General features: G+C 40.2%; 1 protein-coding gene across 5 annotated transcripts in view; it reads right to left on the bottom strand.

Annotated features, from left to right (window-relative positions):
• Nucleotides 1-26,874, bottom strand: part of unc13c (unc-13 homolog C (C. elegans)) — a 140,649-nt gene that overhangs the window by 98,760 nt on the left and 15,015 nt on the right. For all 5 annotated transcript variants that reach the window (XM_058089739.2, XM_058089740.2, XM_058089741.2 and 2 more), the window contains 4 exons: nucleotides 13,493-13,515; nucleotides 12,922-12,968; nucleotides 8,686-8,764; nucleotides 2,183-2,236 (listed from right to left, as the gene is read on the bottom strand). In XM_058089739.2, coding sequence (XP_057945722.2) covers nucleotides 2,183-2,236; nucleotides 8,686-8,764; nucleotides 12,922-12,968; nucleotides 13,493-13,515 — 203 coding nt within the window. The remainder of the gene's footprint in view (nucleotides 1-2,182; nucleotides 2,237-8,685; nucleotides 8,765-12,921; nucleotides 12,969-13,492; nucleotides 13,516-26,874) is intronic.

Raw genomic sequence — 26,874 nt, 5'->3', positions numbered from 1 at the left:
GAAACTAGCCATATCACATGATACATGGCATTTATGGACAAGAAAACATTCAGTATTTTATATATACTGAGAGCCAAAACAGATCAGCATTCAATGCATCACACATGTAATCCGCCTGTAATTGTATCCAAGGCCAGCAGCTTGAAGAAATGAATCCATTCTCGAACCAGTTGACTGAAATGGTTCAAATCCTCACGGGGCTTCATCTCGCCATCACTACATATAAAGTCTTTCATTGTTTGTGCATGCTTGTGCACCAGATTCAAGAGGTTTATTCATGGGCACATGACAATACATCTCATGAATCTTAAGCAAGCACTTATGCAAATAAAAGTATCCTCTCTGTTGGATATCTCTTTCAAATAAATGTATTTGAAAGTATTCTGAAGAGTTGACCAAAGAAAACAAACAAAAAAAAAAGATTGATTTTACGCAATAATGAGTCACAAACAGAGGTTAACGCCCCCCTAATATTTGGCACAATGTAAGGGATTCATCACGCAGCCCCCAGTTATAATCGTCCAGGCTTGCAGAAAAAGTACTCTCTTCTTCCTGCACCCCCCCTTTGGGAGAGACGAGTTGCAATCAATTAATATAGAGACAGCTTTGGAGGTCAACACCGAAGTGTCTCTCACTATTGACTTAGACATCCTGCCTGTCCTCTATTAGCTCAGCCTTCCAGGCTTTGCTCGATTGCTTATTAATAATTGCTAGGCATTGTCAAAAAATGACATGACGGGTCTTTTATATATATATATATATATATATATCTGGCAGAGAAAAAAAATGTAGCCTAAGGGACAGGGGATGCATGTTCTTGACTTGCCAGATGGACTCCTTCACCAGTGAGGGAAAAGCTACCTTCGGAAGTGTTTAGAATAAGGCTAATAATAAATAGAAGACTTCACAAACATTACGTGCCAATCAGATCAACAAGTAGGAGAGTTAAGCACACATTGACGGCTTGATAAACAGTGTTGTCAAGTTGCGAGGGATGCCATTATTTTTCAGGCATGCAGGAGCTTCTCGTTTTTGTGATGTCAAAATGATGGCCCCTATATCATGCTTTTATTTATTTTGGGCATGCTTAAATAATAATAATAATAATAATAATACATTTTATTTGTATAGCGCTTTTCAAAATACTCAGACACTTTAAAGAAGAATAGAGTTGAATACAAGCAAATAAACAGAGTAAAAGATATGAAAGACATGAAAATACTACATTCATTCGTTAATACACAGTTAAAACATGAGTAAAATTGGGGCGGGGCACAATTCCACACTGTATCACAGTCACTTCATTGCAATACTGTACATATTACTGTTATTATATATTGTCACATCCATACTGTGCATACTGTTTATAATCTGTATAATCTGCAATAGCCATATTATAGTCATTTATATCCCTGTATATATCCTCACTGTATTATAGTCACAGCCTGTTATAGTTTGTACATAGATCTGTCCATTTACAGCTCTATTCTATTTCTACATTTACTTACTACTAAGGTACTTATAAAATTGCACTTCCGGTTGGATGCTAACTGCATTTTGTTGCCCTGTACAAGTGACATGAGAAATAACAATAATGTTGAATCTAATCTAATCTAATTATATTTATATAATGTATTTTCTGGACTACAAGTCGCTTCAGAGTATAAGTCGCACAATGCCAAATATGCATAATTAGGTAGAAAAAAACATACATAAGTCGCACTGCAGTATAAGTCGCATTTTTTGCGGGTAATTTATTTTACAAACTACTTGACCAAAACAGATATTACGTCATGTAAGATATGCTAACACAATGGTTATTCAGCTACACAAAAAATAAACATAAACAGAAAAGGTGTCCAGTGTTGATTTAACATAAAAATTTTTTTCATGTATAAGTCGCTCTGGAGTATAAGTCGCAGGAACAGCCAACCTATGAAATAAAAGTGTGACTTATAGACTTATAATGCGACTCCTATTTTATAGGAAAATACCATATATATGTTATTTTGTACACCCTGCAATCCTATCAATACCAAACTGTAATGCTTGCAAGAAACAGGCCATGTGTAAAAGTTTTCCTTCGGCATAATCACCTCAAGTGACTTCCTCATCTGACCCGCAAAAGAGGTCGGCTGCGACTGAACATAAAGGCCAAGTGTGCATGCTTGGTTATACTCACCAAGTCCTCGTTATTCAGGGTGGAGCGGTTCACCAGAGCGAACGAGATGCCTGCCTTTCGAGCAGTGAGGGTCTGAGAGCGGAAGTGGAACAAGGCAGATGATGAGGAGGAGGGAGAGAGAAATCCAATGACCTATTTTAGAGTTTTCTGCAATTTATCACAGCCAGTAAAATAAACCATCATACAGAACCTCTGGTTTGGGATATAGTAACATAAAAGCAGGAACTGTTGATTGGACATCAATAGCATTCAGTCCTTTAGTTGGAATAATGTGTATAAAATATTCAAAGCATCACGGATGAGAATATTTGCATGTACTCCACAGTGGAACCCCTTATGTAGTGCAGTTCGAAATTCATTCAATCATTCATTCATTTTCTATCGAGGGTCTCGATGGGTGCTGGAGCCTATCCCAGCTGTCTTCGGGCGAGAGGCGGGGTACACCCTGGACTGGTGGCCAGCCAATCACAGGGCACATATAGACAAACAACCATTCACACTCACATTCATACCTATGGACAATTTGGAGTCGCTAATTAACCTAGCATGTTTTTGGAATGTAATGGTAATGGTTTTATTTCATTTGAACATGCATCAGATTACAATTGAATGCATCCCATAATCAGTTCACAGTTCCACATGTCCAAAAGGAGTAGGAAGAAGCAAAGCTTATTAAATCCTACCTCTCCATCTGGTACTTTGGAGGGGTAAAAAAATCAATTTGTTCACTTCCTGCTTTCCTAAGATAAGATTTTTTAATTTATTATATATTATTAATAATTTTTTTTTTAAATTATTCATTCATTTTCTACCGCTTTTCCTCACGAGGGTCGCGGGGGTGCTGGAGCCTATCCCAGCTGTCTTCGGGCGAGAGGCGGGGTACACCCTGGACTGGTCGCCAGCCAATCACAGGGCACATATAGACAAACAACCATTCACACTCACATTCATACCTATGGACAATTTGGAGTGGCCAATTAACCTAGCATGTTTTTTTTGGAATGTCGGAGGAAACCGGAGTACCCGGAGAAAACCCACGCATGCACGGGGAGAACATGCAAAATCCACACCGATATGGCCGAGGGTGGAATTGAACCCTGGTCTCCTAGCTGTGAGGTCTGTGCGCTAACCACTAGACCGCCATGCCGCCCATTATTATTATTATTATTTTTTATTTTTTGTCACATACCGAAGTACGAGGCGATATATGAGGTGGAATGTGGGAGGAAACCAGAGTTGGGGAGAACATGCAAAATCCACACCGATATGGCCGAGGGTGGAATTGAACTCAGGTCTACTCGCTGCGAGGCCAGCGCACTAACCACTATCCACCGTGCAGCCCCAGTTCGAAATTTGAACCGAATTTTGGGGAAAAACATGAGATCATCCTTTTATCACACTCATTTGACTTTTTCTTTGGCTTTTTGTGGCCTTCTTTGCAACACGTTTTGCGTACGTTTCAAAGTCCAATCATATCAGCACCCTGAAACGACCTTCAAGGGTTCCACTGCATTGATCAACTTCAGCACAGATGAGAAAAGAAGCTTACCAAAGCCTGCGGTTTCCGGGAGGCCACAAAATGAGAATGAAAGAGAGAGACACAAAAATCAGACATTGTTGTTTTAGTTTAAATACAATAGAAGGCACCAACATCAGAGTATCTCTATTTAGTCTGCATATTGAGGGTCTTTAACTGCCATGCAGGACTGCTGCTTTTAGAGAAAATTATCCAGCCATTAAGTGCATGATGTTGTTGTTGTTGTTTTCTATCCGTCCATGCACTAAATATGACTCAACTGCAGTCATGCTTGACTTTTTTTTTTTTTTGTCTTTCTCTTCAGCTCTCATTTGGGTAAAGCTTTGCCCATGTGTCCTGCTGTATGCTTTGCACATTAATTTGACACAGAAACACAAAGACGTGTACAATATATGAGTGACTGACTCTCACACCTTCACCAGCACAAACACACGGCAATAGACGCACAGAATACACGTAGAAATTATATTGGTTTTTTTTTTCTTTTTAAAAAACAAAAAAATATCCACTGAATCTTTAAACCCATTCTGGAGGAAGTTAGGCGACACAAACACTGACACTTGACGGCTGACGATAAGTTCATTGGTCTTTACCACCACCCTCTTGTGTGTGTGTGTGTGTGTGTGTGTGCAGCCCAGTTATGGTAAAGATCCATGTGGAGGGCCATGGAGCATGGCGAAGGGACCTCTACATGAACTGTGAGCGTTGATGTAAGTTTATCAACATGCACCGGCACTGCTGAGGTTGCTGCAGGCAATACCATGTGACCCAAGACAGGATCTGATCCCATCTTTATTTATGATTTTTTTTTGGCTTGGTCATGCATCTTCACTACGTGGTTATGTGGTTTCTGTTCATTCTGATCAAAAGCTGCTGCTGCTGCTGCCCTGAAGCAATCATACAGCAAATGGGAGGGGGGGGGGGGGGGCATTGACAAACGAGAGGCATGACGAGGGGGCAGGGGGTAGGGGGGGGGGGCGACCATCAATTGTTTTGCTGACTTCATCCCACGTGTAAAAGGTTTGTCGAGCGTCACTTTTACATGATTTAAAAGCCTCGCACCATTAAATCAGAATGTCAATGAAGTCTCTCCCATATATTTTTGGGTTGAGTTGTCAACATTTCACGTGAAATCAAAAATTAAAAAGAGACCAAAAAAAAAATGGCATTGACTATATAGGCTGAAATCTGACAACTCACTGAAAAATATCACCCATAGCTGTTATGGGATTGTGTAGGCATGGTTAAAATATTAGGGGTGTAACGGTACAAGTAATCGTAATCGAATTTTTTTGGTACAGTACAGATGCAGACCGAGTTCCCACTCGGACACTTTGAGTGGAAAGCGACTAAGGTAACTGTTGTGGGATATGCTGTTACTAAATACGATGTATGTACAACTCCGGAAACTTTCCCCTCCGTCAATTCCGGAGCCAAGCCACTACTTTTTTCCCCACGCTTGACACCCTGTGGCTTAAAACAATGACCTAGCAAATTATAAGAGCTATAGTTCCCATGATGCTTAGAGTGCAGATTCACAAAGAAGTGAAATGAAGTCGTAAAGTTGACGCTAATATCACATTTTGAAGTCTTATGCATTGATCATGTTTTGATCTGACAAAACTTAAGTAAGTTTAATCGACCGTAGGATTTCTACAGCTTCTGCTTGGCCTGCTTTGGCCACCGTCTCTTCGAGCGACGCTGGGAACAATAAGGAAACTCGGAAACAGAAGTGAAAACTTCCTCTCTGAAAATTCCGGAGGCGAGCCACTACTTTTTTCCCCACGCTTGATACCCTGTGGCTTAAAACAATGACCTAGCAAATTATAAGAGCTACAGTTCCCATTATTCTTAGAGTGCAGATTCACAAAGAAGTGAAATTAAGTCGTAAAGTTGACGCTAATATCACATTTTGAAGTCTTATGCGTTGATCATGTTTTGATCTGACAAAACTTAAGTAAGTTTAATCGACCGTAGGATTTCTACAGCTTCTGCTTGGCCTGCTTTGACCACCGTCTCTTCGAGCGACGCTGGGAACAATAAGGAAACTCGAAAACAGAAGTGAAACCTTCCTCTCTGAAAATTCCGGAGCCAAGCCACTACTTTTTTCCCCCCACGTTTGACACCCTGTGGCTTAAAACAATGACATAGCAAATTATAAGAGCTACAGTTTCCATGATTCTTAGAGTGCAGATTCACAAAGAAGTGAAATGAAGTCGTAAAGTTGACGCTCATATCACATTTTGAAGTCTTATGCGTTGATCGTGTTTTGATCTGACAAAACTTAAGTACGTTTAATCGACCGTAGGATTTCTACAGCTTCTGCTTTGCCTGCTCTGACCACTGTCTCTTCGGAGCTAACAAGTGACGCTGGGAACGACAAGGTGTGTTTTTCTGTGTGGCGTGCTGGAGCCTATCCCAGCTGTCTTCGGGCGAAAGGCGGGGTACACGCTGGCTTGGTCGCCAGCCAGTCACAATAGTCTGGAATTTACGGTATATTGTGTGTCACCACACTACAGCCCCCCCCCTCGAAATGTGTCAAGGAAAAAATTAACCCAACATTAGCCTCACCCAGGAGACAAAACAGTCGCAATAACAGCAACAGTCTGGTTCTGATTCTATTGAAGATCACTACAGTTTTTTGTCATTTTAAACTGAACTCCAGTTTTAAAACCGAGGTATGTACCAACCCGTGATTATGGCGTACCGTTACACCCCTACAAAATATACACGTAAAATCCCAAAAAGACAAATTAAAAAAAAATAATAATAAGACGACAACCCATACTTACCAAGACAATGTTGGTTTTTAATTTAATGAGAGATATGGACAAACACAGCATCAACTTATGTTGTTCACTGTGATATAAACATTCATCAACATCTACTGTATATGCGTGACAAAGTATAATTACGCATTCAAATGCACCTTGCGTTACTCGACTCGAGCCTCCAAATGTTAACACGTGAGCATTAACATAACTATTTGTTCATGATGATGAGAAACACACGTGCACAAGACGGGACAAACAAGTACAAACGGACATGGACGGTATTTGGTAATCGGGCCACGCTTGTCGTCATTGAGAGGCAGCGAACATGTGCTACTGAAGTGACAACCGGCGTCACTGTCGGATATGTTATGACACATTATATGCCAATAAAGAAACAGGTTAGACAGCATCACTGGGTTGTATTGTCAAACATACTCTCTGAGATAATTAATCACACAGGCTAAATAGCCCGAGTGCTTGTATCACAATGTAGGAAAACACAGCTTGTTGTACTGTACATTTAGCTTAACTATTCCATTTATTATTGGGAATACACTGAAGTGGCCTTCAAAGTGGCTGGTAGAATTATTTAATGCAACACACGTGACCTGCAGAATAGATATGGCATCTGTAAAGCTGCAATCTATGTTGGAATTTAAAAACCTCCTCCCTACGATTACACACCCCAAATAGATGACTGTTACTCTCTGCAGTTGAGTAAATGAATGCTTCTACACTACATTAGGATTTCGCTCCGTGTAGCCGATTTAGACTTCCCAATTGTCCAATATTCAGATTTTCATATTAATTGTGTGGCGGCCACTGTGGGCCGTGCTAGTGTAGCTGGAGTACAGATATCCTCAAAGTTTTACAATCTGGAGACAAATGGTCAATGACTTATTTACATTTGGGTGCTAAGTTTAGCGTTTTATAAAAGTGTGTATCAAATTTTATGGTGATTGGGCGAAACATTCTAAAGTTACAGCAGGCGTTTTGGTAGAACACATTCAGCTGTGTGAGAAATTTAAAGCCAGTCGGACTTATGGGGTCAAGATTAGGTCAGTTAACAGCATTACCAGGGGTTGTATTTGTCAGAAAAATAATATGTGCGCATCGGTTTATTTATTATCATTATTTATTTTTTTAATTAATTTTAATTTTAATTTTAATTTTAATTTTAATTTTAATTTTAATTTTAATTTTAATTTTAATTTTAATTTTAATTTTAATTTTAATTTTAATTTTAATTTTAATTTTAATTTTAATTTTAATTTTAATTTTAATTTTTGGGGGGTATTTAAGTTTTTTTTTTAGGTATTATTTAAACTTTAATAAATGAGTTTTTATTGGCAGAACAACATTAAAGTAAGTTATAATCTTATGAGACATAGGTTCCAATGAAATACATTTTTTCTCAAATTTCATTTTTGACTTTTTACTCTTACTTTACCGGGATAGTATATGTGCTTTTTGGGTTAGTGAATACAATGTCCATTAATTAAATGGGAAAAAAAAATACCTTACAATCATTGATGCAATACATCATTGGCCATTTTTTTCCAGTAATTCAGAAACAGATGTAGCTTGGCTAATAACTTTTCTCATGGGATGTCAGCCTTTGCACATATCGCTACAAAATCCTTAACAAACTGTAATGCGTGTGGTTAAGGAAGACATACAGTAGTCACCAACGCAATTCAAATTGTGTTATTAATGTAAGATATTTTTTTACGACATTTTTATTTTGAAGACAAAATGCAAGAAAAAATGCCTTTTGTCTTATTTCACTCAGAACTTGGGCATCATAAACTGTAAAATGGTAAAAAAACACACAGTGTAAAGACTTTTAACTTCTGCCAGTGCTTCAGGTATTTCAGTAATTTATTCACATGAGATTCCACAGTAAATTCCGTTTCTATTGTCCAATACCGCAAGTCCGTTAAAGTGGAAATCATAAAGCCGTAGATGTTTTTTTAATTCACTTTAGGGTCTAGGTTTTTTTTTTTTTGTATGACATATTGATTAGGAACCTGTAGAATCAATCAGATGGCCGGTAAACTACACATTTTTATTGCCATCTTCAGCTCATACTCACACAGCGTTGGGTTCCGGCATTGGTGCCACAGCCAAAAGGTCACTCAGATAGATTTGACATAAATCACATGCAACCTTGTTTGAGGCAGATGACTCACCAGGTCCCGGACAAGAGGCACTGTCCTCTTGCGGCGTAAATCTGGCATGCTGTCAATACCATAAAGAATACTGCCAGCCCTAGAGAAGCAGACAGATTTAACATGTATTAATATCCTATAATAATACCACGCGAGGAGAGACGTGACTGTGATTTATGTGGCCAGGAAGCATCATGGATCACACCTTCCTGTCTAAGCGGACTCACACTTGAATGTGACTTCATATGGCGGAGTACGTTTATTGCAATCATTGAGATACCTTTTTGCATCTTATGGACAGCAAACTCCCATTCCTCTACTAGTTGATACATTTAAGAAAGGCATGGAGGTTACCTTAGCTGCAGTTTTATCAGAACTGCACATTTGGTCAGTCATTAACTGTGGAATGCATTGCATGCTGTGTAACATGCTTTCATGGCTGATTGACTGTTTCCTTTGTTTTTACTATAGAGTTTGTGTCTGACAATTTCAGTTGTCTCTTACTTGTATTTGTCAACCATAAATTGTGGGACAAAATCGTCATAAACGAAGGATTAATGTCAAATAAAGTCAAATAAGTTTCCTTATATGGACATGTGCTGTAGGCCAGATACGCCATGGGTGAAATAAATTAAAAAAAAAAATCAGTTTGAAGTTTAAAATAAGTTTAAGATGGCGTTGAACGCTCGGTTTCTGACAGTTTTTCTAACACTGGCTAACTGTGACATCACAAGGAGCCAGGCTTCCTTATATGGACACGTGCTCTAAGCCAGATACACCCTGGGTGGGCTAAATTAACAAAGACTGTTTTGGGAATCTAAGGAAAACAGCTGGAATAGGTGCAGCTTCTGGAAGATCTACTAAGTTTTCTGTGCGGGTTATCATGTGTAGCTGCTCTACAAAGGGCCCAAAACATAGCATTATTGGTGCTATTTAACCGGTCACATTATGAGACAAAATGATCTGACACATTTCTAGGTTAAATAAAAGGCAAATAAAGTAAAGAAACAAAAAAGTGTTTTTATTTTCAAAAAGTACATATATTGCAATTCTGTTTCGTTATGTTTTAAAAATTAAACCAGTTCTGGCGGCGCGAGGTCTTGACTTTTGTTTCAATGCGGATCCTATAGCTCTGAAGTTGGTAACCCATAACAACCCATAACAAGATCGTTGTTTCCAGCTGGTACGGGATCATGTCTACCGAGATTAAAGCGCAAACGGAACGCTCGTTGTGTTGCAGTTACAGATTTGTTTGTTTTGATAAACGTTTAAACGTTGATGCTCACCAGTACAATTCATGGCAGCAACTGAAAAAGAAACTGAAAACAATGGCATTATAAAGAAACAAAACAAAATGCATTATATGAAAAAAATGGCGTTATATGTACTTTTCAAAAATAAAAAAAAAAGTTGTTTCTTTACTTTATTTGCCTTTTATTTAACCTACAAACGTGTCAGATCATTTTTGCCTGACCCTGTATTTCATGTGACCAGTTAAATAGCACCGACAATGCTATTTTTTTTTTAAAATTTTATTCTTTGTAGAGCAGCTACACACACGGAAAGACTTAGTAGATCTTCCAGATTCTGCACCTATTCCAGCTGAATTTCCTTAGATTTCCAAAACGGTCTTTTTAAATTTATTCCACCCATGGCGTATCTGGCCTACAGCACATGTCCATATAAGGAAGCATGGCTCCTTGTGATGTCACAGTTAGCCAGTGTCAGAAACCGAGCATTCAGAGCCATCTTAAGCTTCTTTTAAACTTCAAATGCAAATGCATCATTCTCACAACACTTATAGGTTAGAAAAGTGGAAAAAGCATATTAGATCCTGTTTAATTTTAAATTGTACTATAAAATAGGGGTGCCCCGATATATGCTGATCAGATCTGCTGCCATTACAGCATCCATCCTATAGCAACCATCTCCCGCCCACTTTTTTCCCTTCACAAAGCCAGAATAAGCATGTCTGCCATGTGGAACTTACCTGTCCTTGTGAGAGTGGTATTAGTTCTGCACCTTGCAAAACATGTCATGACAAATGTCTCGCTGGGGTAGCACATTGCGTGGCATGTGGGGGGGGGGGGGGGGGGGGGGGGGCAGCACTTGGCAGGGTGTGGTGAGTTATCAAGGCTCATGATGTGATCAGCAGTCGGATGGCTAATGTAAGGCCCGTGTGTGCGCTAAGTGACAAACAACCGCGACCAGCCAAAAAATCAGCATGTTGGCTTTGTTTGGCTTGAAATCAGCTATGAAAATAAATGTTACAAAACTGGGTAATTCTGAGTAGCCATTTTCATCGTGTAAAAGTAGCGCTCAGAATAAATGTTTTTGACCCTGATGTAGCCAATAGCACACTTAAACATTTGCACTTAACTTGGTATTGGCCGATTTCACTAATGGTTGATCGGTATCGGCAGAATAAAACCCTGTTAAGAGCATCCCTACTATAACTATAAAACTATGCGTGCAAAATATACAATTCATAATGAATGAAGTGTAAAACCAGTTTGAGCATGTATGCTAAAGTGAGGATGAGACAATATTAAAATCCAGATATTATCCCGATCACTTCCGTGTGTGTAACATTTAGGTACTCGGTCCTCTTGACTTTCGCCATTCTCACACTCCCCGGGGTCGGCTCCGCATCCTTCCCTTGCTGTCCCGTCAGCCTTGCTCCTTTGCCACGAGCCTCTCAGCGGCATCACCTCAACTGTCACTCAAAAGCCGCATTTAATGACCTCAACATCAAGTTCCCAATGCCTCTTGCGCTGTTGGAGCTTCCTCAAGCCTTTGTGTCAGCCCCCTCAGCGACATCGGGGGTATGACCCCTAAAGACGCACAACGTGACAAGCAGACCGGGGCCCTCGCCTCACCCCCCCATGTCCTTCTGACTCGCGATGCCTTAATGTGGCTCCGGTCGGGTCAAGGTCACATACTGTAGTCCATATCGCAGGGGTGGGAATTCTGAGGTAGCTTTTCATATAGCGAGGGTATTGTAATGATGCTGAACTATGAGAGACAAACATATCGTGATACAATATTTGGTCCCGAGTAAAATGATCTGTACCTGATAATAATATATAATATATAATCATAAATCATAAATAATAATAATAATAATAATAATAATAATAATAATAATAATAATATTAATATTAATATTAATATTAATATTAATATTAATATTAATATTAATATTAATATTGATATTAATATTAATATTAATATTAATATTAATATTAATATTAATATTAATATTAATATTAGTATTAGTATTAATATTAATATTAATATTAATATTAATAAATAATAAATAAATCATAATGTTGGTGTATTGATTCTGTACAGTGAGAGTCAACATTATGATATACATTGTGATATAAATCCGGAAAAAATGCTTCATACAGTGTGAAGGTAATCTAATCTAATCTAATCTAATCTAATCTAATCTAATCTAATCTAATCTGATCTAATCTGATCTGATCTGATCTAATCTAATGTCTTGTGACATTGCTGATGCCTAGTGACCAGAATACTACATATGACTTGTCTTTCAATATATTGTGACTAATAATGGGATATAGTAAACCACAAAAAAGCGATCATTAATTAATAATTTTTTTTATATCATTATTTTGTCCCAGGCCAAATTAGTTGGACCAGATAAGTCATAGTACAGGTATATATGTCTATTGTATCATATTCATGTTGTATTGGTGTCTATATTATAGTTACTGTATACCTTCTTTAGCCTTGTCTTGCAGTTGAGCATCTTTTATGGATCAATAAAGTCTGTCTGAGTCTAGAAACAATATTGATACCTGAAATTGGCAAATTGGTACTTTACTGTGAGCTATAAGGATAGAATTCCAGACCTGCCAACCCTGAAGAAATGAGTATGAGTAGTGTTAAGAGCGAATGGCATGATACCTTGGGATATTGATATTTGATGTTGAACAGCCACGGTATGGATAGATGATGTCAGTGTAAAGGTTCTGTACCGTAAGAGTGAACAATGGATACATTGCACTATTGAAAACATTGCTATATCTGGGTTGCATTGGAATATATTTATGTGTTATATTTATATCTCGCTCATATTTCCTTCCTTAACTAATTGGGGGCTGTCTGCCAGAGAGACAAAAGATCCCTGTCACATTCAGCAACTTTCTTTTGAGGGTAAAAAAAAAAAAAAAAAAAGCCAGCCAGAAATTGTAGACCGATTAGACGAGAAAGTGAGCCACCACTCACCCTCCAGACTGCAAGCCGAGCAGTTTGGGGTCCAAAATACTGCGAGGCTGCAAGAGAGAAGAGAAATGCATTGTGTTAAGAAACCACAGGCTATGAGCCACACACAGCTAATTCATAACAAAAAAAAAACAAAAAACAACTCCCACATTTGGAAGTCAATTCAGGATAAAATAAATGATAGGCAAGGAGAAGAGGGGGAGGAGAGCGCGGAAAGAAGGGAGGGAAGCACCAAAGGCAAAAGGACCAAATTATTCCACATCAATGTAATTTGTGGGCTCAAGACTGAAAATGATGTCGCTCTTGGTGCTTCAGGCCCGATATGCCTATTGTGTAATGCTCCCTGTTCACTGACCAAAAAATACGCGACACAAATTCCTCGGAGAAGGGAGTAACAGAATGGATCAGCACAGGGATGGCAAGACACGTTGTAATTTGGCACATGCTGGATTTTTTTTTTTTTTTTTTTACAGTACCTGCAGGGATACAAACACACGGACTGACACTCAATGCAGAGCGACTGACAAACAAACACATGCATATACATCACATAGTAAAAAAATGACTTTAAAACCTGAGTATCCAAAGCACTGCAATCTGAAACGAGAAAATGAGAGCATCGAATATATTACATATGCAGTATACATATAACGTATTTTCCGGACTATAAGTCACACTTTTTTTCATAGGTTGGCTGTTCCTGCGACTTATACTCCAGAGCGACTTATAAATGAAAAAACTGTTTATGTTACATAAACACTGGACACCTTTTCTGTTGCCAGCCAATCACAGGCCACATATAGACAAACAACCATTCACACTCACATTCATACCTATGGACAATTTGGAGTCGCTAATTAACCTAGCATGTTTTTGGAATGTGGGAGGAAACCGGAGTACTCGGAGAAAACCCACGCATGCACGGGGAGAACATGCAAACTCCACACAGAGATGGCCGAGGGTGGAATTGAACCCTGGTCTCCGAGCTGTGAGGTCTGGTCAAGTAGTTTGTAAAATAAATTACCCGCAAAAAATGCGACTTATGTATGTTTTTTCTACCTAATCATGCATTTTTGGCTTTGTGCGACTTATACTCCGGAGCGACTTATAGTCCAGAAAATACAGTAAGTATACATATATACATATAAGCTGTGTACATGTGTATATTCAAGTGGACTTGTTAATTGGAAGCAGGAAGTCTATAGAGCTTCTTGTTATATAAAAGCATCATTTATTTTGACTTGATAATGATTTAGAGTGCATGAAAAAGTAAAACGTATACTGTATATAGGAGTATATGAGCATTTATGTGATATTAAAAGGTCAGTGTCACCAAAAACAGGTTGGTTTTCATTTGAGAGCAATATCAATAATTAATGTTGATGTATTGATATTGTACTATAAGAGACAGCAATACATCCTAATACTGTTATTTTGTCCCCCTCCTTGTCGTTGTGACTATAGTTACTGACATTTCAGGAATGATTACATGCAGTGGTGCATAGAATGCGGTGTGATGCCTAAGAAGAGCTGAGATAAACATTTAAACGACCTGAACATTAAATAGGTTAGATCAATGCAACTTGATATAAAGCCTATCTCCGATCGACCCGATCGTACACGAGATTTAACAGGCATGTAGACACGCGACTTCAGGTGAACAGCGCCGCTCCGTATCATATTGCCATTTTGGAAGTGCAAGCCCTTACAAATAAGCAGTTCTGCAGAGGCGTAATTAGTGCACTATTGATCCACGGATGATAGATGGCGGCGTGATGGTGATGTAACGTGCTACAAACTGCGGGCAGCTGCTCACAAGAGAGCGATTACTGTACGTTGCTGCTTGGATTAAAATAACATAAGGTACTTTTTGTTTGTTGTTGACATGCTGGCAAGAGCTCTTCATACAATATAGATGGTGTCTTGTGTACTTGAAAGTTAGCACCTATTTGTATTTTAATGGATAAACATTAAAGGAGCACATGTATCTACTGAGAATAAAAGTTGCTGGCTACAAGTTGCATGCAATTACAATACATTCGTTTGCTGTACCTCGGAAAAATACTCTGGGTTGACTTTGTTCTCCGTATTATGAGAGAATACTACTTGTGATATGTAAAAAGACAGCTTTTACAGGCATGCAAGAGGCGGACATTACAACAAAAATTTAGAAGCTAAATGCTGTAATTATAACCATGTTGTTTAATTACCTAAACCAGGGGTCAGCAACCCACAGCTCCAGAGCCGCTTGTGGCTCTTCAGCCTCTGTTGTGGCTCCCTTTGCAATGCTCAAGTACATTCCCCGAATGAGGAAAATACACAACTTTGTAATGAGTTTGTAATGAATTTGTAATGAATGATTTTTTTTCTGAAACCCTACACTAGCAAGAATATTCAATCAACTCCGCTTTTTCATTTTTTTTTCTGACTGGTAGTCAATCAAAATCTTAGGAAACTAGAAATTCAACCTGGATGTGAGTATGTTGCTACACATTGCGCTCCAGGCTCCAGTCTATTTTTCTTTAATGAGAAAAGAGGTAAAATGGCTCTTTTGATAGTAAAGGTTGCCGACCCCTGACCTAAACCGTAAAGGACAGAGCAACTTATTTTTTTTTTAACTGAAATACTACTGAAATACCCGACTGTGATAAGTGGATTTCCCATTTATGAAGGGAATATTTTTGTAGTTAGAGCATAGACAACCTGTTTAGAAGCTGGAATTACACCCTTTTAGTCACCTTGTATAACTTATATAGCTAGTATAGTAGACAGACTTAAGTAAATAAGCCATTTAAGACTGGTGCTTGTGTGTGTTGCTATAACTGTCTACACCAGGGGAGTTGAATAAAAGGCAGGCAGGAAGTGACATCAAGTTCAGAGGTGAGTTTGAGCTTAGCATTAGCGAGTTTTATTTATTAGGGTTTATTTTGCCTGTGTTGATCATTCAAACCTGCAGTTTAAAAACAAAGCCTATTGTTCCAGCAGTCAAGTCTGGTGCTTGTGTGTCTCTCCATACATAGTATAGTAATGTTACTGACAACTAGTGACCATTGTAGAATACTACATATCATCAACATCTTCAAATGCATTGTTTGAATTTCGTATATTTGTATTTTAGTTCATTTTGCCATTTTTATGCTTGAAAATGCTTAGACAAAAATGGTTTGACTCGATAGGCTGTATTCACTACACAACAGCATGATTTATTCATTAATGTTCATTGGTCATTTTTAACACATTGGGGAAATAGAACCAATGTTGTAATAGCGGTAAAGTGCAAATGACCTCATCAGCCAGCCAGCCAGCATTAATACCATTTTTCATTATGGCATACAAGTGTAACACACATGAGTAGCACATCCAACATTTTAAAGCGCATGTAGAGGTACAGTAGATAAAGCTGCTGGGTGCTGTCCACTCATGATTGTTCAAAGGCAGCTACGGGCAGTTTTCTGAGAAAAACAGTTGTTAATGTCAAGGTTTTTGATCCAGCGGTAATTCGAGATCCCTGTGGTTATTTGTATTTGTAAATCGTGCACCCGGAAACTAAAGGGTAGGTTAATTGGGGCATTACTTGGCTTCAACCAGCAGAGGTGCAAACTTCTGGCAATGCCATAGCATCATTTGATGTAATGTTTTATGATAATCTTGTAGGATTAAACACAACCAGTATTTTTAATGAATTTATTTCTGTGGTCGATTCCACGACATAACAAAAAGCTATGTGCAGACAGCATGGACAGCAATCAGGTAAGCTACTTTGAGCTGCAGCACTGCAAGATTGAGCCATCTCTCCTCCGCAGCTACTCCAGATAAAGCCTCTCAGCCCAGCTCAGATGAACCTCATTTCACAGGTGCCTTAAATCTTGGGAAAAACTGTAACAAAGATAGTGCCCGCAGTATGTTCCCCGCGCGCTGCAGGCAAAGTGTTGTGCCAGTAACAATCGCAGTAAATTTAGCATCTTGTGTGCCGACACGCGTGATCACACCTCGCATAGATCAGCGCTCAGCAGAGCAGAAAAGCCTGCTTTTGGCCGATAGTGGAAATACACAACAACATTCGCTCCAATGTGGGCATAACCAGAGACACAGCAAATACAGTATATGCGATGTTTCTATTTACTCGTACGGGCACACATACACAAGGGAGAACAATCCTCAGCGCAAGTGCAACAATTGTTACATAATCAAAAAGCCCCCAATTTGATAAAAGCTGTACAACATAGGGCAGTACGGTGGTGAAGAGCTTTAACCTTGTCTCCAACTGATGGAAGGGATTCTACTTACGCTTATCACATGAGGTCAGATCATACCAGAGGATTTCAAAATGCCGCCTTCCAATATGGAGTACCAGGCTAACAATAACAGTTCCAGCAATTACTGAAAAAAAATGTTATTCATAGCATACCATAGTTAAAACAAGAGCTGTCCTATCTAGTCAGACTACTGTTTGTCCCACCTAGTCACTGAACATGGACTGAAATGTCTTCTAACACTACCTGAACAGTCCAGTTGCAAGCCGAAGAAAGTATAGAAAACCTGTTTACAACCTTCTATATATGGTGTTTAACATGATTAGAGCCCTGTGGATAGGAAATAACAGCCCTATAGTCACCTTTACACTCATATTACCCAATATAGACATAACAGAGAATGTTATGTACTGTAAATGTGTTCCGTTGCTATGGGAGTTGAATGAGGGATGGCCAGGAAGTGACATTACAACATTCAGAGTTGTGTTTTAGCTTGGTGTAAGGTACAGCTGCTACAGTAACTAATAGTAGGGATTACTGTGTCTGTTGTGAGATTATTAAAACTTGCAATAAAGGCCTGTTTTTCGATGACATTAGGTCTGGTGCTTGTGTCTCAACATTACTGGCACCTACTGACCAGTGTAGAATAGTACATATCATCACAACATCTTGTTAAAAAATATGTAACATTTGCTGTTTGTAAAAAGGCCGTATTCAACCACATAACATACTTCATTAATGAATGTATTTGTTTAAACGTGATAGAAAGAAGCCATTTGATTCAATGTGTGAAATGGTGAGGCATTGCTGTACACAGCTATTGTGACTTACTCGATTTCTTCTCTATCCACTGTTATTGTATCACTTCACAGAAGTATTGCAGTTGTATGTGTGACATACATTCAAGGTTTCTGGAATGTGAGATGACTGGCACAAGAAGAGAAGTGTATTCACTCTTATGAAGTGGAGTCAATGGTATTTTTTTCCTCAGAAAAAATCTTTTCGCCGCTTTATTGACGTCAGCTCCCATGGCAGTTGTATTTCAGGGCAGTATAGTGTTTGTTGATTACACAAAGCTGTCTTTAACTCGGGAGATGTTGCTTCCCGTTAGCGTAGTAACGCTACTACGCTAACGGGACACCATATTTGTGACACCGTAAAAATAATGTTTTCTTTCTTTTTCTTACCATGTTTTTACCAATCAGATCTTCATCTTTGCTGCATTCACTATACATATTCTTATATTATATACTCATCTAACCCGAGTTACACATGCAACCACACTAAACTAAGCTAACCCTGCTAGCTTACAGTCACTCTTCGAGGTGCCGCCAACCTTCACCGGTGTTTACCGCCATTTCAACCTCTTTAGTTCAGCAGGAGGCGATTTAGTATTTATAGTGAGAACGGTCCGCCGAGTAAATACTTCCCCACACAAACGTTCCTTCTCCTATACCAGTATGAATCATTTTCTTATCATTGGAACGCTATAGGCTGCACAGTGGACGAGTGGTTGGCGCATGGGCCTCACAGCTAGGATACCCGAGTTCAATTCCACCCTCGGCCATCTCTGTGTGGAGTTTGCATGTTCCAAAAACATGCTAGGTTAATTGGCGACTCCAAATTGTCCATAGGTATGAATGTGAGTGTGAATGGTTGTTTGTCTATATGTGCCCTGTGATTGGTGTACCCCACCTCTCGCACGGGGTGGGACAGCTGGGATAGACTGCAGCACCCCCGCCACCCTCGTGAGGTTAAGCAGTAGACAATGAATGAATGAATGAATGATGGGAACTCTATTCCAGTCTATAAAAATGGTGATGTTATACTCAGTAATGGGAAATGTGGTACAGCCTTCAGTTTAAAGTCTGTCTTGGCTGTTCATGCTGGTTAACTTTGAGCAGGGCAAGTCTTGGCTGTGCTGGTCTCTAAAAAAGAAGTGTCGGCCATTGGATTCAGATAAAATTGCCAGGCATGAAGCCCGCTAAAGAATGGTCTTCATGCTCTGTTACTCGCCGTGTGACTGACACAGACGGAGCCGTCAGGAAGAAGGAAACAAAAGGGGCAGAAATGCAGAAAACTCGCACGTATTTAAAAGTGACAGCAGGCAATTGGGAGTTGTCAAGAGAGGGCATTTTCCCATACTCTAATCAGGAAGGCTATTAGCAAATAATACTGGCATACAGTGGGAAAAAAGAGTTTGCCCCTTTCATTTTCCTGATTTCCTTTTTTTAGCATGTTTGTCACATTTAAATGTTTCAGATCATCAAACAAATTGAACTTTTTTACAAGTTAATGACAACATAACTGAACATAAAATGCAGTTTTTAAATGAAACTTTTTATTATAAAGGGTGAAAAATCTGTGTCCCTGTGTGAAAAGGTGATTCCCCCCCCCCCCCCCCAAAAAAAAAACAAAACATACAGTGAAGAAAATAAGTATTTGAACACCCTGCTATTTTGCTATTTCTCCCACTTAGAAATCATGGAGGGGTCTGAAATTTTCATCGTAGGTGCATGTCCACTGTGAGAGAGATAAACTAAAAAGAAAAATCCAGAAATCACAATGCATGATTTTTTAACAATTTATTTGTGTGATACAGCTGCAAATAAGTATTTGAACACCTGTGTATCATCTAGAATTCTGACCCTGAAAGACCTGTTAGTCTGCCCATTAGAAGTCCACCTGCACTCCATGTATCATCCTGAATCAGATGCACCTGTTTGAGGTCATTAGCTGCATAAAGACACCTGTCCACCCCATACAATCAGTAAGACTTTAACTTGTAACATGGCGAAGACCAAAGAGCTGTCCAAAGACACCAGAGACAAAATTGTACACCTCCACAAGGCTGGAAAGGGCTACGGAGCAATTACCAAGCAGCTTGGTGAAAAAAGGTCCACTGTTGGAGCTATCATTAGAAAATGGAAGAAGCTAAACATGACGGTCAATCTCAATCGGAGTGGAGCCCCATGCAAGATATCACCTCGTGGGGTCTCAATGATTCTAAGAAAGGTGAGGAATCAGCCCAGAACTACACGACAGGACTTGGTCAATGACCTGAAAAGAGCTGGGACCACCGTTTCCAAGGTTACTGTAGGTAATACACTAAGACGTCATGATGTGAAATCATGCATGGCACGAAAGGTTCCCCTGCTTAAACCAGCACATGTCAAGGCCCGTCTTAAGTTTGCATATGACCATTTGGATGATACAGAGGAGTCATGGGAGAAAGTTTTATGGTCAGATGAGACCAAAATAGAACTTTTTGGTCATAATTCCAATAAGCGTGTTTGGAGGAAGAAGAATGAAGAGTACAATCCGAAGAACACCATCCCTACTGTGAAGCATGGGGGTGGTAGCATCATGCTTTGGGGGTGTTTTTCTGCACATGGGACAGGACGAGTGCACTGCATTAAAGAGAGGATGACTGGGGCCGTGTATTGTGAGATTTTGGGGAACAACCTCCTTCCCTCTGTCAGAGCATTGAAGATGGGTCGTGGCTGGGTCTTCCAACACGACAACGACCCGAAGCACACAGCCAGGAAAACCAAGGAGTGGCTCCGTAAGAAGCATATCAAGGTTCTAGCATGGCCCAGCCAGTCTCCAGACCTGAACCCAATCGAAAGTCTTTGGAGGGAGCTCAAACTCCGTGTTTCTCAGCGACAGCCCAGAAACCTGACTGATCTAGAGAAGATCTGTGTGGAGGAGTGGGCCAAGATCCCTCCTGCAGTGTGTGCAAACCTGGTGAAAAACTACAGGAAACGTTTGACCTCTGTAATAGCAAACAAAGGCTACTGTACCAAATATTAACATTCATTTTCTCAGGTGTTCAAATACTTATTAGCAGCTGTATCACACAAATAAATTGTTAAAAAATCATGCATTGTGATTTCTGGATTTTTCTTTTTAGTTTATCTCTCTCACAGTGGACATGCACCTACGATGAAAATTTCAGACCCCTCCATGATTTCTAAGTGGGAGAAATAGCAAAATAGCAGGGTGTTCAAATACTTATTTTCTTCACTGTAACTGGTGTGATAGTTCACATGGATTTTCACATTTCTACAATAGTGAAACTCACAGTAGTGGCCAGACACCGGTCCAAGAGGTCACAAAAGACCCCGCAACAACATCCAAAGAACTGCAGGCCTCACTTTCCTCAGTTAAGGTCAGTGTTCATGACTCCTTAAGAAAGACACTGGGCAAAAACGGCCTGCATGGCAGAGTTCCAAGAGCAAAACCACTGCAAAACCACATCTCAATTTTGCCAGAAATCTTGATGGTCAAGACCTTTGAGACAATACAAAAGTTGAACTTTTTGTTCAGTATTTGTCCCATTACATGTGGTGTACAAGTAACACCGCATTGCAGAAAAAGAATACCATACCAACAGCAAAACATGGTGGTGGTAGTGTGATGGTCTATGGCTGTTTTGCTGCTTCAGGATCTGGAAGACTTGCTGTGATAAATGGAACCATGAATTCTACTGTCCAGCTATCTGTTGGTGACCTTGAGCTGAAACCAATTTGAGTTCTACGGCAGGACAATGATCCAAAACACATCAGCAAGTCCACTTCTAAATAGCTGAAGAAAAACAAAACTTTGGATTGGCCTGAATCCTATTGAGATGCTTTGGCATGACCTTAAAAAGGCGCTTTATGCTGGAAAACTGTCCAATGCGGCTGAATGACAACAATTCTGCAAAGATAAGTGGACCAAAATTCCTCCACTGTGCTCGAAGAGACTACTAAGTGCAAGTTATCACAAATGCTTAATTGTAGTTGTTGCTGCTAAGTGTGCCATTTTGTGTACAGTTGTGTTCATTCATTCATTCATTCATTATTTGTCTATTGCTTATCTTCACGAGGCAAGAGGCGGGGTACACCCTGGACTGGTCTCCAGCCAATCACAGGGCACATATAGACAAACAACCATTCACACTCACATTCATACCTATGGACAATTTGGAGTCGCTAATTAACCTAGCATGTTTTTGGAATGTGGGAGGAAACCGGAGTACCCGGAGAAAACCCAGAAAACATGCAAACTCTACATGACCATTTATTAAATATATTGCACAACACAGCCGGACCAGTGTCATAGCGGTAAGGAGTCAGGACAGGTTGAGTCAAGTCCAAATTGATTCATTCATTTTCTACCGCGGGTGCTGGAGCCTATCCCAGCTGGTCGCCAGCCAATCACAGGGCACATATAGACAAACAACCATTCACACTCACAATTTGGATTCGCCAATTAACCTAGCATGTTTTTGGAATGTGGGAAAGAGAAAGAAAACCCACGCATGCACGGGGAGAACATGCAAACTCCACACAGAGATGGCCGAGGGTGGAATTGAACTCGGGTCTCCCAACTGCGAGGCCTGCATGCTAACCACTCCTCCCCCGTGCAGCCACAGTTGTGTTACCATTGACTAATATTCAAATTTGATGATTCAAAACTTTTAAGTGTGACCAACATGAAACACAATAAGAAATCTCATTCACACTGCAGATGAGTAGGGTAAAAGTATCTACAGTAAGCACATTTCATCTAATGTGAAAAAAAAGTGCATAGCTTTGCGCGGCATTCCATGAATCAATGGGCTCAAATGAAAAGAGAATCGATGTTCTCATCCCTTTTGCTTATCCAGACTTCAGACTGTAGCAACTGAGAATGTTATTACCAATTATGGCAAGCAAGATGACAAATTGTTGAAAACATTTTCCAATAGAACCTGTTGGCTTCTTTTTGAGCGCCCTGACTTCATTGTGAGGCGTTGTGCTGATACAAGCTTATTACCTCGCATGGCAGCGCTGTACTATTGGGCTCACGTGTTCAAGGTGCTGTAGGAGCCCAAAACGAGACGTTTGACACAGCAGGGTGGCGAGCTGCAGAGCTAAAAAATTGAAGGCGCAGGTGTGCTAATTGGACCGCTGTCACAATTGCATGAGATCTCCAAAGTTTAATAGACTCCACTGCAACTTTGTGGCAGCTCGCCACAATTAAATTTGATTTGGGTTTTTTTTCTTTGCTTTCTCACAAATACGTGATAATGAAATTGTCAGTGTGGACTGTCATTACAATTCTGTACAGCAGATTGTAACCCTGCTTCTTAATAAACCAGCACTGCATACTTCCCCAGGCTCAATCCGGTGTTCACACATCCTTACTCGAGTAACTAACCACTGAGCCAAAAGCCTGGGGCTGTTGGAAGGTCTGCACATTCATTCATTCATTCATTCATTTTTTACTGATTTTCCTCACGAGGGTTGCGGGGGATGCTGGAGCCTATCCCAGCTGTCTTTGGGCAAGAGGCGGGGTACACCCTGGACTGGTCACCAGCCAATCACAGGGCACATATAGACAAACAACCATTCACACTCACATTCATACCTATGGACAATTTGGAGTCGCTAATTAACCTAGCATGTTTTTGGAATGTGGGAGGAAACCGGAGTACCCGGAGAAAACACACGCATGCACGGGGAGAACATGCAAACTGAGGGTGGAATTGAACCCTGGTCTCCCAGCTGTGAGGTCTGCATGCTAACCACTCAACCGCCGTGCCGCCCAAGGTCTGCACATTCATTCATTTTCTACCACGTTTTCCTCACGAGGGTCGCGGGGGTGCTGGAGCCTATGCCAGCTGTCTTCGGGCGAGAGGCAGGGTACACCCTGGACTGGTCGCCAGCCAATCACAGGGCACATATAGACAAACAACCATTCACACTCACATGCATACCTATGGGCAATTTGGAGTCGCTAATTAACCTAGCATGTTTTTGGAATGTGGGAGGAAACCGGAGTACCCGGAGAAAACCCACGCATGCACGGGGAGAACATGCAAACTCCACACAGACATGGCCGAGAGTGGAATTGAACCCTGATCTCCTAGCTGTGACGTCTGCCCGTATTGGTGCCCTGGGCTGGTTGATGCATTATCTCATGTTTGCCTTCTGAATGTGAGTGACTGCGTGAGTTGTAGCCGACAGCAGCTCTAATGTGATAAGTTCCCGTGTTAAAATGAAACGATTCAAAAGTACATCAGTGGCTGTGTCTGTTCTTGACCACATGTGGTAGTATTACAGTACTACTGCACAGCTACCCAAGCTCACATCTACTACACACAGACTTGGTTGCACATTGTAAGGCATCTGTTCATCAGTATAGTGATATTAAAAGCAATTATGTAAATTAGATGATGATGTCCTCTACACATGCCCTCCCCGGAACACTAGACTGGATCTGCACTGCAGGTCTGAAGCAACTATATGTTCTGTTTTTGTCATATTCTGCAGTGTGAGCAGGAGAAATTTGATTTTTTGCAAGACGCATCGATGCGAAGTGATTTAAATCGGATTTCTACAGATTACGTCCAAAGTCCGGATACCCTTGTCTCTCAAATTAAATATCAGCAGCAGACCTGCTGTATAATAATAATAAGACCTCACAGCTAGGAGACCAGGGTTCAATTCCACCCTTGGCCATCTCTGTGTGGAGTTTGCATGTTTTCCCCATGCATGCGTGGATTTTCTCCGGGTACTCCGGTTCCCTCCCACATTCCAAAAACATGCTAGGTTAATTGGCCACTCCAAATTGTCCATAGGTATGAATGTGAGTGTGAATGGTTGTTTGTCTATATGCGCCCTGTGATTGGCTGGCGACCAGTCCAGGGTGTACCCCGCCTCGGTAGAAAATGAATAAATTATATAATAATAATAATAATAATAATAATAATAATAATAATAATAATAATAATAATAATAATAATAATAATAATAATAATAATAATAATAATGATAATAATAACTAAATACTTTATATAATACATTTTATTTGTACAGCGCTTTTCAGAGTACTCAAAGACGCTTTACAGTAAAAAAAAAAAGACATAAAAATACAGTTGAGTAAAAACAGAGTAAACGATGCATTCAAATACAATATCCAAACATTCATTCAGAGCTAAAACAAGGCTAAAAGCGGGGCGGGGCGCAGCAGTCAGGTATAAAATGTTAGACATTAAAAAAAAAAACAAGCAAAAAATAGACTGCTGTGAATACCTGCGAGTCATTAGTTGTGAGTTGGTAAAAAAAAATAAAAAATAAAAACATGCCTCCCTGAGCTGACTCAACTGCAACTAAGCACCGGGGAAAAGGCATGAACTCATCGTGTACTCAGCCTTTTCCCCCCAACTATGACTAAACATTTGCATGTGGCTGCCGTGAGAGTTTATTTTTAATTATTATCAAGCCAAAATAGAAATCCCTATTGGGAATTTGTTTAATTTCTTGTCCTCAAAATCATGTATGCAACAATTACGGTGCGGTGCAAGGAAATGCAGATTGAAGTACATAAGAACTGAACAAGAAAGCCAAAGGTAACTTCCTGAGAACTCTTTGAAAGTTTTGCTCATCCAAAGTTGCCGAGTAATAAAATGCACAGAAGAGGTTCTCCCCGGTGAAAAGGGTTATTTTGAATCAGCCTAATTTGAAATCCGGGGGTATCACCGACACAAAACCGGAGGCTCTTCTCTACCTTTTTAACTGCATTTTTCATAGCCACACTTTCCTTACGAAATGATGCACTAAGCATAAAGAAGGGTGTACCTCCGTCGTTCCTCCCAGGAGCAAACGGCAAAACTTCACTAGGCAGCAGACCTCTATAAATATTCCAAGCAAGGCTGACCTGGTTACAGAATGCCCTTGGGAGTGTGAATTAGCATCTGAATACAGACACTGCTATAGCCAGTTGAAGACAGGCCTGGCAGGAGTGGCAGCGCTGCTGAGACTCTCTTCACGGCTCGCACACAGACCAGCCAACACGCATCGGAGAGCACACGCATGATGAGCAAACACAGCTACCGTACATGGGATGAAGGCATACAGCTAATGAGAGGGGGGGTGAGTGCATGTGTGCACTTTCCAATTACGGCCTTTTTAGCCATATGTACCAAGATACATACTTCAAAGTGACAAAAACTGCCTTCTCGAGACATTTAGTATGGGGGAACCTACAATTTGCAACTTGACCAACATCTCTGAAATGTACTGTATACAGCGGGGGTCTCAAACTTGCAACCCATGGGCCATTTGTAACCTCTGACTTGACATGATAGAGTAGAGTAATGTTAAAACCTACAATAGTGGCGCTAACACAACATTCATTCATTCATTTTCTACCGCTTTTTCCTCACGAGGGTCACAGGGGATGCTGGAGCCTATCCTGGGTGTCTATGGGCGAGAGGCTGGTTGCCAGCCAATCACAGGGCACATATAGACAAACAACCATTCACACTCACATTCATACCTATGGACAATTTGGAGTCGCCAATTAAACTGGCATGTTTTTGGAATGTGGGAGGAAACCGGAGTACCCGGAGAAAACCCACGCATGCACGAGGAGAACATGCAAACTCCACACAGAGATGGCCGACAGTGGAATTGAACCCTCGTCTCCTATCTGTGAGGTCTGCGCGCTAACCACTAGTCCGCCATGCAGCCTACTATCACAACATGTAACCGGTAAATAAACACACATAGGGAAACTACTACTATTGGGAATAATAAAAAAAAAACTTTATTAACTTTAAACACATCATTTCAGCTTCACTTTTTTAGATGCATTCTGCGTATAACCATGTGTATAACCGCTCGTACATTTTATTTACGAGTCATATGCCCGGAAACCACTGCATGCCTCA

This window comes from Doryrhamphus excisus, linkage group LG13, assembly GCF_037039965.1.
Source record: "Doryrhamphus excisus strain RoL-2023G ecotype Guam linkage group LG13, RoL_Dexc_Guam_v1.1, whole genome shotgun sequence".
Lineage (NCBI taxonomy): Eukaryota > Metazoa > Chordata > Actinopteri > Syngnathiformes > Syngnathidae > Doryrhamphus > Doryrhamphus excisus.
Note: the sequence above shows the minus strand (reverse complement) of the source record. Positions and strands in the feature narration are given on the sequence as shown.